This window comes from Notamacropus eugenii, chromosome 2, assembly GCF_028372415.1.
Source record: "Notamacropus eugenii isolate mMacEug1 chromosome 2, mMacEug1.pri_v2, whole genome shotgun sequence".
In the NCBI taxonomy this organism is placed as follows: Eukaryota; Metazoa; Chordata; class Mammalia; order Diprotodontia; family Macropodidae; genus Notamacropus; species Notamacropus eugenii.
Window position 1 is genome coordinate 86,481,889 of NC_092873.1, and position 12,040 is coordinate 86,493,928.

General features: G+C 41.2%; 1 protein-coding gene across 1 annotated transcript in view; it reads left to right on the forward strand.

The window, feature by feature from the left end:
* LOC140522729 (antigen WC1.1-like) overlaps window positions 1-9,223 on the forward strand; it is a 41,007-nt gene extending 31,784 nt beyond the window's left edge. Inside the window, exons 9-15 of the mRNA XM_072638029.1 lie at window positions 1,862-1,903; window positions 1,996-2,310; window positions 5,298-5,330; window positions 5,670-5,816; window positions 6,183-6,278; window positions 8,200-8,352; window positions 9,054-9,223. Coding sequence (XP_072494130.1) covers window positions 1,862-1,903; window positions 1,996-2,310; window positions 5,298-5,330; window positions 5,670-5,816; window positions 6,183-6,278; window positions 8,200-8,352; window positions 9,054-9,172 — 905 coding nt within the window. The 3' untranslated portion in view covers window positions 9,173-9,223. The remainder of the gene's footprint in view (window positions 1-1,861; window positions 1,904-1,995; window positions 2,311-5,297; window positions 5,331-5,669; window positions 5,817-6,182; window positions 6,279-8,199; window positions 8,353-9,053) is intronic.
* The last annotated feature ends 2,817 nt before the right edge of the window (window positions 9,224-12,040 follow it).

Consider the following 12,040-nt stretch of genomic DNA (forward strand, 5'->3'; position numbering starts at 1 on the left):
GACTATGTTATCAGCTCCACAGTTAAAGTACAACCTCTGTGCTCATGATTCTCAGATCTACTTCTCTAACCCTATGCTTTGTCTTGACCTCCAGCCTCACATCTCCTATTGTATATCTTGAACTAGATGTTCTGCAGATGTCTTAAATTTAATATATCCCAAACCGGACTTATTTCTCTCTAAACCTTTGTTCCTTGTAACTTCCCTATTACTGTAGAGTACACCACCAGTCTTACCTAGTCCTAAGTGTCATCCACAAGTCTTTTATCTCTTTTGCCCTGCCATATGCAATTAGTTGCCAAGTCCTGCCGATGCTCCTTTTGTACCATCGCTCATTCATGCCTCCTCCTTTCTGACACTGCTGCCACGCTGGTCTAAGCCCACTCTGGGTATTTGGAAAAGCCTTCTGGTTGGTCACTCTGTCTCTCTTCATTCCAGTCCGTCTTCCACTCAACTTACATTTATCTTACTAAAGCACAAGTCTGACTGTGTTACCTCCCCATTTCCAAACATTTAGGTGCTCCTTGTTCCCTGGATGTAATATCTAATCCTCTCATTCAAATACCTTCCTATCCAGGCCCCCTCCTACCTTTCTAGTCTTATAAAAATTTACTTCCCTCACTGTCAGTTCAATGACATCAATCTCTGCTGTTCTTTGTACAAGATACTCTGTCTCCTGATTTTGTAGTTTCACTGCTTCTCTCTGTCTATAACTCTCTCCTTCTTCATCTCTATCTCTTGCCTTCCTTGGCTTTATTTGCTGTTGTTGTTCAGTTATTTCAATCATACCCAAGTCTCCATGACCCATTTTGTAGTTTTCTTGTCAAATTGTTTTTGCCATTTCTACCTCCAGCTCATTTTACAGATGAGGAAACTGAGGCAAACTGAGTTCAGGGACTGGCTAGGGTCACACAGCTGAGCCAGACTTGAACTCAGGAAGACAAATTTTTCCTGATTCCAGACTCAGCACTCTATCCCTTGCAACACCTAGCTGCTTCATTCAGGTCCCAGTTAAAGTTCTACACTGCACACAGAAACCTCTTTTTAACCCCCTTTAATGCTAGTGTTGTATCTCCATTGATTTTCTCCATTTCTTCTATATATATCACGTTTGCACAAAGCTATTTTTACATTGCCTCCCCCAATTAGACTTGGAGCTCCTTGAAGTCAGGGAATACTTTTATGCCTTTCTTTGCATCAACAGGGCCTGGAACAAAGCAGTTTTTAAAAAAATGGTTATTGACTCGTTCACTTTGACTTTTGCTCTCCTCAAACCCACAAGTGCACATTTAGAGTAGAGAATTGAGCCACCTACTTCTCTAAGCAGTTTGATTAGATCTGACCAAAATTCATTTTCCTCCCATCCTATAGTCTTCAAAATAACTTGACAGTATGACTCATTTTTCCTTCTTTCTCTTCTATTACAAAAAGAAGCACATCCCTATTTATCCCTATGGCTGATTTTTCTTTCTGCGTCTTTTGTCAGGCACTGCCTCATATGGTAGGGAGCCTCACGTTGCCTCAGACTTCTTCACTCTCTCCATGGGCTACTTGGATCTGTGTCCTTATGGTGTCTCCACTTTATGTTCATGTCACTTTTGCCTAACTACATTGCAAGCTCCCTAAAGGCAGGGACTTATTATTTTATATTTATATATGTATTTTGAATCAGTTGACAGCACATTGTATAAATTCAGCAAATCACTGAATGTGATAATGTTGAAGATGGAGCTAGTCTGTATTTTGGAAGTAAATTAGGGGATCTTTGGGAATCCTGCCTTGAAACAGGAACACCTAATATCCAAATAATATTTTATGGTTATCGTTTATACAGTCATTTCCCAATTTCTTCTCTCTATAGGAAGGAAGGTCATTGACTGCCCATCCTCTGGTCCCTGCACAGGTATTTCACTTTCTCTCTATATATATCTTGCTCTCTCAGAGGTTCCTCACTTACAAGTTGGCAGTGTAATGGGACTTCTGCTTCCTTTCCAGAGAGAGATAAACTCCGACTCATTGGAGGAGAGACCTCATGCTCTGGACGAGTGGAAGTCTGGCATAATGGCTCTTGGGGGACAGTCTGCGATGACTCATGGGACCTAGCAGATGCTAATGTGGTTTGTCAGCAGCTGGGCTGTGGCTCTGCTCTGGCTGTCCTAGAATGGCCTTTAATTAGTCCTGGAAATGGGACCATCTGGTTGGATGATGTACAGTGCAGAGGGAGGGAGTCTTCTTTGTGGGATTGCCCTGCAAGGCCCTGGGGGCAGAATGACTGTAAGCATGAGGAGGATGCTGGGGCCATGTGCTCAGGTGAGTGTGAAGGATATTGGTTGGGCCTGGGAGCTCTGAGAACAGATATTGAGCTAGAGGACATGGGACTAGAATGTGTATCTAAATGAAATTTCCACAGATTTGTTCTCTGCTACCAGGGAACCCTGTAATTTGATCCTGGCATCATAGAATTTAGAAGAGAAAGTAAAATTAATGGTCATCATTCTCATCTCTTTGCTTTGCTTAGGAGGAAATAGAAATTCAGTGGGATCATGGGACAGCCATAATGTCACTGAGGCTAGGAAGTACAACTTGCTGGCAAAATTTTGAACATACGTCCTGTGACTCCCTAAATACAGTCCCTCTTCTGTTCTCCAACTCTCTCCCTAAGCTAATTCTGGGAGAAGGTAGGTAGAGAATTTGGGAACCTTCCTGATCTGTTGGAATATCATATCTTGGGCAGATATTCAAATGACAGAGAAGTTAGGCAGACTTCAGAGCCAATATGGCCAGCTTGGTCTCTCCACATACTTTCAATTGATTTTTTCTTCAAGTAAAACATACAGTATAATGTTATCAGATCATTCATTTGTTGTCCAGCTTTTCTTGAGTCCATGGAATATTTCCATGGGGTTTCCTTGGGAAACATACTGGAGAAGTTTGCCATTTCCTTCGCCAGTGTATTCTCATTTTACAGATTAGGAACTGAGGCAAGTGTGTGTGTGTGTGTGTGTGTGTGTTCATCCTTTGTTGCCAAAGAAGACCAAGCTATTGCAGAAATAATGACATGACTTGTACTTGACGTTGTTTTGAGTGAGGGAGGGCTGTGCAAGTCACCAGCCTCACTTCTCCTCCAGAGGCATCTGAATCCAGAGACCAGATATTCATCAGGATGACTGGAGATGACCCAGGATGAGGCAATTGGACTTAAGTGACTTGCCCAAGGTCACACAGCTAGTGAGTGTCAAGTGTCTGAGGTGAGATTGGAACTCAGGTCCTCCTGACTCCTGCACTGGTGCTCTATCCACTGCACCACCTAGCTGCCCCATACTGAGGCAAATAAGGGTTAAGTGACTTCCCCAGGGTCACACAGCTATTGTCTGAGGCTATCTATGAACTCAGATCCTCCTTTTTCTCTAGACCCAGGGCTCTATCCATTGCTCTTCCTGGTACCTCCTTGCTATCATGAAAGTATGATGTTCAGCCACCCTGCTCCCCAGCTCCAGGCCATATCAGAGTGGCTCCATACCAATCAATCCACAAGGATTGATTAATGAGTGCTTACTACATGCGAGGCACTGTCCTAAGCCCTGGCAATAGAAAGGCAAAAATATTTTCTGCTTTCAAGCAGCTTTACAAAATAATGGAGGTAAAACCATACAAATCCTTGGAAGATGCATGTAGAGTAGAATGAAGGTAACCTAGAAAGGAAAGCTCAAGCCTCTGGTATGTCTCAAGGAAACTTCGTTTAGAAGGCAGTATGTGAGCTGAGCCTTGAAGCAACCAAGCATATCAAGAGATGGAGGTGAGAAGGGTGATCATTCCATGTAAGGAGAGCTAAAAAGCCAATATTCAGGTGTAGAGATAGAATATCAGGTATGAAGAACAGATAGTAAGCCTGAATAGCCAACTAGGAGAGTATGTGGAGAGGAGGAATTTATGAGAATTGTGGAAAGATACAATGAGACCAAGTTGTGAAGACCTGTGAAGAACAGAGTTCTATCTGAAGATAACAGGGAACTGCGGGATTTTAATGAACATGGGCATGATGTGGGCAGCCGGGTGGCACAGGCCTAGAGTCAGGAAGACTCCTCTTCCTGAAGTTTCTATCTGTTCTGGGAAGCATTTTAGCTGTGTGATGCTGGACAAATCACTTTAACACTGTTTGCCTCAGTTCTTCATCTGTAAAATGAGTAGAGATGAAAATGACAAACTACTCCAGCATCTCTGCTAAGAAAACCCCAATGACATTGCAGAGAATCAGACATGACTGAAAACAGATTTAGCAACAGCAAAAACCATGTGGTCAAAAATGCCCTCTTGAACAGTGAGAGGGGGACCATGGTCTTGAGGCCACATATGACCTCCTAGATCCATGCTTATGGTCTTTTGACTGAGTTCAGGTTTACAGAACAAATTCTTTCATTAAGGGATTTGTTCTATGAAGTTTATGTTAGACAAAAGGCTGCACCTAACCATCAAAGGGCCAAATGTGGCTTTGGGACAACAGACTTTCCACCTCTGCTCTAGAAGCATCACTTTAGCAGGTGAATAAAAATATATATTGGCATGACGAGGAACAATCAGAAGGCTTTACAAGAGTCCTGGAGATGGTAGGGAACTTAATTAGAATGTTGGCTGCATTAGTGGAGACAAAGAATTTGTGGAAATGCGAATGGCAAGAATATCCAACTAATTTGATCTTTAGAAAGTGAGAGTCAGGTTGTAAGGATAGCACCAACATTGTGAGTGTGAGTGATTGGAAGGGTGGTAGTGTCTTAAATAGTAACAGGAAAGTTTAGAAAGGGGAAGGTATATGAGAAGGAGAAACAGCATGAGATTATCTGTGTTTGTACACATTGATTTTGAGATTTCTTTGGTACAGGAGGAAGGTTATGTGAGACATATATTCCCTGTGGGAATCCTTCATGTCTTGGCGAATTAACTCTTTTAGGTCTGAGCATCTGTTGAGAAACTTGTGAGCTAGAGGTTGGGGTGGAGTTGTGGGGACCTACAGAGCTATCTTCGAGAATATGTGGTCCTTCCATAAATTTCAAATTTTGACATCTGAATTTGTGATTTGACTTTAGCATAGGTCCTCTGACTTCAATTCACATGATCTCTAAGTCTCTTCTTAAGCTTGAGCTGGATGCAGGGGGTGATGAGATCTAGGATCCTTATTAAGCTGTTTGGATAGAGCATTATGGGAGGATGTTTGTATCACTGGGAGTTTAGAGCAAAATCCAGAGGCCGTGACCAACCTGATCTCTCCCCATTCTTCACATGTGCTTTCTATTTTCTTCCAGCTGAGAGGAAAACATTGGCATCTACCACAAAAGGTACACTGCTCTGTCACCCACCCTCCTACCAACTCAGGGTTCATTTGATAGCAGGAATCTTCCCAGGGCAAAGGCTGACTTTTTGGGATTCTTTCATCTTTGGGGAGATCTGTTATCCCAGACTCCTGAAAGGCTGCTGAGAAGTTTGTGGGTTGGGGATTGAGGAGAGTTTTGGGAAGGTCCATGGCAATTGGAGGGGAGGTCACCAGTTAGAGATCTTCAGGCTGAGGGTTAGCATCAGAATTCCCTTCTTTCTTCATATTAAGCTCAACAAGCTCTCCTGGGGAGTATGACAACTTCTTCCATAATCCAGAGCCTTATGCTTCTTTTTCTCCAAAGGACGAATCACTACAACAGTTTCTGCCCCTTTGATTTCTGGCATTTCCTCTCTGCTTGGGATCATCTGTCTCATTTTAGGGGCCCTTCTCTTCCTTGTCCTCATCCTTCTAGTAATTCAGGTGCACAGAGGGAGAGTCCAGCAACAAGGTAGGCAACCTGAGGGGCACCGAGGGGCAAGGATGTGGGTATGTGAAGGGAGACAATGGACAAGACCAAATAAAGTACTTTAGGACTGGATATAACCAATATGTTTTGCTCTGGTTTTCAAGCCCCAAATAGTTTTGACTGTCTTTGACCTAGAAGAGGCTGATTTGTGAGCACAGAGGTTATGTTAGGCATGGGATTCTACCCAAGGTCATAGAGTATGCAACTGGGAAAGGCAGGCATCCATATCAGAACTCAGGAGTGGCCTGAGTGTGAACAGAAAGTAGAAATGAGGAGAGCTCTGAGACACATATATATCAGATGATTGTCTCAGGGCAAGTTTCTGATCCATGGTCATATTTGTCCCAGCCTTGTCCAGATATCGTGATTCTCTTTATGAAGCTGTCTATCAAGAGATTGATTACTACCCGACAGGAGACAAGAAGGACCTTCTCAGCAGCCCAGGTATGTGCATCCTCTGCCCATCTTCCTCCCTTGGACACTCTGGACATGAACTATATGCTTTGGTCAGTATCAGAATCTGTGATCTTGGTATCTTCTGAAACCTCTGTCTATAACTGCCTGTGGTAGCTCTCTCCCATGCCATAGCATTTTACTTTCCATTTCCAGTTTTCCCCATGGGCAGGCACGTCCAATAGCCCCATTCTGAGTTCTGATCTTCATCTCTAAGGGGAAAATACCCAGAGCTCTGTGTTCTTTTTACTAGAATGTTCTTTTGTAAGCCTTGGTCCCCTTGATTATAGTGGTTACAAGTTCAAATTAGGTCCTCATTTTTTCACATTCAAAGATAAAATGATTTCATTTCTCTAAGAGGATATCCAACGCATTAGCATTACGATTAATTAAAACCATTATCCCATTCCCTCTAAATCTGGGGATTTCTTGGTAAGAACAGAATTGGAGCAAAACTTGTTGAATGTCCCTTAAAGTTAATAGTATGCAGCTGTTGATGAAACCTCCTTCCACACCCTTAGGGATTTTCCATCCACATGAATTGTACTGATCCTTAAGAGCAGAGCCACCATCTCCATCTCCCCCCTGGCCAGTTCCAGGAGCCTCACTCATTACCAAATTTTCATTTTTCCACACTTTCCCCCTACTCTGCATAAATAACAGCAACCTTCTGTTAGGACAACATCACCAATGACATGCTACAATTTTTAGAACATAGTTTGTTTCACATTACTAATGTCTTGTCAATCAAGTTCTTCACCAGCCAAATATGGAACCTTCTAGGAAGGTGACATAAAAATTTCTGTCACATTTGAGAGATACTTTAGTTTCACTCACAACACTTAGATTAATCATCTTATAGGGTGACATTTTGTCCTTCTCACCAAAGACTGTCACTGTCCCCTGTTCAAGGTCAGCCTCCTTGTTGTCAGAACACTTTGTCACATTGTTCTGAAGTCTGTGGATAGACCCAACCTGAGGGATGGATAGGAAAAATAAGTTTCCTTTTCCTATTTGCTTCTGCCATGTTTTTTTCCTCAGTCTATTCTGGGTGGTGTGAGAGGCAAGCTTCCATAGTATACAAGGGAAAATGAAGGGAAAAACCAACCTGCACTTTCCCCAAGAAACAGGAAATGGCAGGCCTTAAAGGCAAGGACTTATGTTTCCCAAGGTGTTTTCTGACCTGAGAGGCATTACCTAAAATACTACTCTGCTGTCCTCAGCTCCTCCTCATCCCAGACATCCCATAGCTCCTTAGGTCAAGCTTTTATGAGTACTCTCAATGGCAGCTAGATATTCTCTGGCTCCTTACATGTGCTTGGGAGATAGAGGTTTGGACTGAGATAAAGGAAACAATTCAAAGAGAGGGAAGAAGGGAGCCAGGTTTGGTTTGCTAGGTGACAGGTACCTGAGAGGGGCATAGGGTTTCTTTTTGTTGTCAGAATAATGATCAAAGAGGCAACAGAATCTGGAGCATACTTGCATGAATATGCTTACTTTTTCTGGTGCATTCTGTCTAAGGGTCTCTATTAGCAGAGCAACATGAATTATGACAGGGTTGAAGGTTCTGGGCTAAGTGATTGTCACCTGGAAGCTAGGGCCAGTGATAAGCAGTGAGGCAATTGAAATTAAATGAGGAGAATTTTGAAGCTAAAAGAAATGGAGAGAAAAATAACACTTAAGGGACTGAAATCATTATCCTATCTGAGGGAGTGTTTGTCCCCTTTCCCAATTTGGTGATTCTAAGTGAAAATTCAGGTCTCCAACTCTAACCCTAAGTAGTCTTCTTCTTCAGTTAATTTAGCTTTGAACACCTCCATGCCCTCCATTCTATCATAAAAAAATGTAATTGCACATTTATTTTCACACGTACAAGGACATCCCTACACTTACAGAAAAATCTCTTCCTCAGATATCTCAAATTGGCCTAATGATTTCCCAGCTGATGGGTATGATGATGCTGAAGAATTATCTGGGCCTGAAATTCCCCCTGTACCTCAAATGAATGAGGGAGATGCTCTAGGGACTACCAATGATTGGGATGAACAGAGGGAATCAAACACAGGTGAGTGGTTCCCAACAAACTTATTGACTTCACAAGTGAGATTTCCATCTGTGGGTGAACTTATTTTGGAAGATGAAAGAGAGGCACTACCTATACACAAACACACATATGTCTCTACACACATGTGCTTTTCTATTAAAATGTATGCATACCTATATGTGCAATATATGTGCGCTTATACACATTCAAGTGTATTGATAAGTTTTCTGTCTATATGTGTATATAATACATGCATATATATTCATTCATGAATATATATACATACATATATGTATAATATGTATATTATATATGTATAATATATATAATAAATATATGTATATATATTTATATATGACAAAAACATTTTGTTAGTACATTGAGAATTCTCTGTATTGACATTTATCAGAAATGTACCTGGGATAATTGTATCCGCAGTGATGTGACTAAGCAACAAAATGAGCAGAACCTGGGATTTTAAAACTGCCTCCTGCAGGCTCCCATTTCCTTTGACCTGAACATGTTCTCAATGTAAAGAGAAGCCCTCTCTCAGTCTTGGTCACTCCTGCTCCCTTTTCTGTCAATGTTGCATCATGACTGAGAAAGACTATTCACTCAGGTCTTGAGGGTGGCATTCTTTTCACCCACCTGTGACACCACCAAAAGCCTCTTGCTTTCCTTTAGATAGAAGTACAAGTTCAACTCCAATTTCTTATTTCTAGGTGTGTCTCCTGAGTTTTTTGGGGAATACTCTGACTCCAGGATGGGAGATGATGCTCCACCAGTGTCCTCTGAGGACTATGATGAAGCTGAGATTGGTGTCCCTCAGATGTCACTATAAGACTGTCAGGTACAACAGTCTCTTAATAAATGTTTATTGAATTGAATTCAAGTGGAATCAGCTTCCTGTGATACCTGAAATAGTTTAAGAATTCACCTGCTCTCAAATAATCTATCCTGAGTGGATAATGTTGAGGGTTTCCTCTTCACATGTGTTGAACTTGCCCACCAGGGTGAGATATTTACCTTTATCAAAAGTGCTTCCCCTTTAAGACTTTAATTCTGCAATTTCCCTCTTTTATCCTTTGTTTCCTATGTCCCCAATGCTAAACCTTCATTGTCCTGTATCGTTGGCTCTAATCTCATGTTGTCTACCTTTTCTTTTACTCCTTTACTTACAGTATGATTTCATTTGTTTTGCTTTCCTTCATCAATAAAATGATCAGTCTTCTCAACTGCTCACAAAATGTCTATGTAAGCAAAAATACTTCATGAAGAGTGGAGCCATATCCTCTGGACTATAGAGAACACACCTCTTCAGAGAAGCACCTTCCCTGTTGAATTACTAGCCTGTATAGGCTAATGCAGTCCTCTTTTCCTGTAGAGATAGAGATCTCATCTTCACTCAGCTGGACAAAAGACTTGAATCTAAGATTCCAGTTTTTTTCAGTCTCTTCTGCTATTTCCCAGAAGAGCCTCCCTTGATTCAGGGATCAATCCATGACTCAATTTTTATCATAACTCACGGTTTTACTTCAACATTATGCTCCTGATCAGGCTGTTGAGAAAAATATTTATTAATAACCAACAATGGGGGAGGTCCACTTTTCCTCTGTCCTATTTCCTTGTTTGAAGTCCAGTCTCTGAAGGACATTACTGACCTCGGCCAAAAATTTACATCTCCTAGACCATCTTTACTGGTTGAATTCTTGCTCATTATATTTTACGTAGCTTTGGCTGGGAGTAAATTCTTTCATTAAATTGCCTAAACCTGGGTGTTATTTCAAAGTAAATGACATGATCAAAATCATATCTTCCATCCCTCATTAGAATAGTCACTTCAGGAACATTCACTCTTCCAAGTTCATATAAGCATTGAATGGGGTTAACAAAGGGTCTTGGGCATTAAAGATAGTGACTGACCTCTCCTTTCTTGATAATATCCTAGCACTATTAATAAAATAATTAATTACCTAGTACCCATGTCTCTTGAATTTTTTAAATGTCTCACTGGTTATAACTGAAACTGAAAATATTTCTATGAAGTTAACCCAAACCACAGCTGCTCCTGTTACTTGCCCCTTCCAACCCTCGCCTATTCTTTCCCCACCAATTTCCATGCTGTACTTTATTAATTGCTTTGTGAGATATGGACCATTCATACATATTTTTTTCTTTCAATAATAACATCTAAAGCACCTATTCTTTGCTCACAGATGCAATTCCTGCTCTGTCAATGATCCAGAACAATACTCATTATAGTGTATGGGAAGTGATTAGAACTTTACACCTATAGGCAGCCAAAGAAGACTCTCTTCTCTGTTGAGGTATCCTAGTGTGTACGTTATGTATGTCTAGTAGTTGTTAAGAATAGTTATTATTGTACTGGTGAGGAGAGGTCTTGTTCACTGTTTTTTCTGGTCCCCACCCTACCAATGGGCTACACCACTCTTTCCCATGTTCTCTCTTCTTTATCCCCCCATCTCACTGTCAGCTTTGGCTTTCTCTCCAATCATTCCTTTGTCCCTGCCCCTGGGCAAGCTTTTCTTGCAAACACATCATTGATAAGACTGTGGGAAGGGAAATTGCACTGGATTGAAGTGAGGCAGACTTGCACAAGTCATTTTCCAGTGTCATCCAAGGCCAGTGGCAAGACAAAAATCAAGACAATTGGCCCAGGATGCAGTGGATGACTTGGGTGCCTTTGTTCCTTAAATACAATTTACACAAGTCAACACATTGCCCAGGGGTGTCATTGGTCATCTTTGACACTAAGAACAAACAACTGCTCCTGTAATTGTAAAGTTTTATTTAAATGAGAAATGGTATGGTTACCTTACTATGGACTCTGTGTTTGTTTAAATTATAGTAAATAAAATTATATGTTTTCTTTTGTAGTACATGCTCTCAGACACATTCTACTCACACTGACATGCCGCAGAGGGCAGATGCTTACTTGTCCTCTGAGGGTATTAGGCGGTTTGTAGTATTAAGGAGGTCATCAGACACATAATAAATACTTAATGAATGCTACCTGTCTAATATTGTAACTCACTAGTCCTTCCAAGTGAGCTTGCACTGCCCCAATTATTCATAGTGGTTATTAATTATTTAGCCAGATGATTAGTTTTTAGAAAGTGATTTTTCAGGCATGGGCAACCGGAGGCCTCACAGCCACATGTAGCACTCTAGGTCCTCAAATGTGGCTCTTTGAGTGAATCCAAACTTCACAGAACAAATGTGGACAGAGAAGGAGACAGAGACAGCGAGAGAGCAAGTTACTTTCCCTCTTTGAACTGTCATTGATAAAGTTGACTAATAAGATTAAATGAAAAGAAATAATTAAATTAAGGGCTTACAAAGTAATATATTTGAAACACTTTACAAGCTAAAGCATTAAATAAATGTAACTAATTTTTATTGCTAGGCTTCCTTAAGTGGCGTGGTCCCCAGGGCTACTGTTCTTCTCTGTTCTATGTTTGAAATAATGGTAAAGGGGAGGTTGACCCAGAGTTTGCATTAGACAAATACTAAGTGACCTACCGAATTGGGACAGGAGAGGTGTGAAGTGACAGCATATACAGGAAGCTTTATTGAAAAGAAATCAGATTTCCGTACATGGGAAGATTCCCAATACTCAGCCTGAAGTCTAGAGAGGGGGAATGAAGAAACTTTATCACATCAACACAGGGAAATGACTACACTAGAA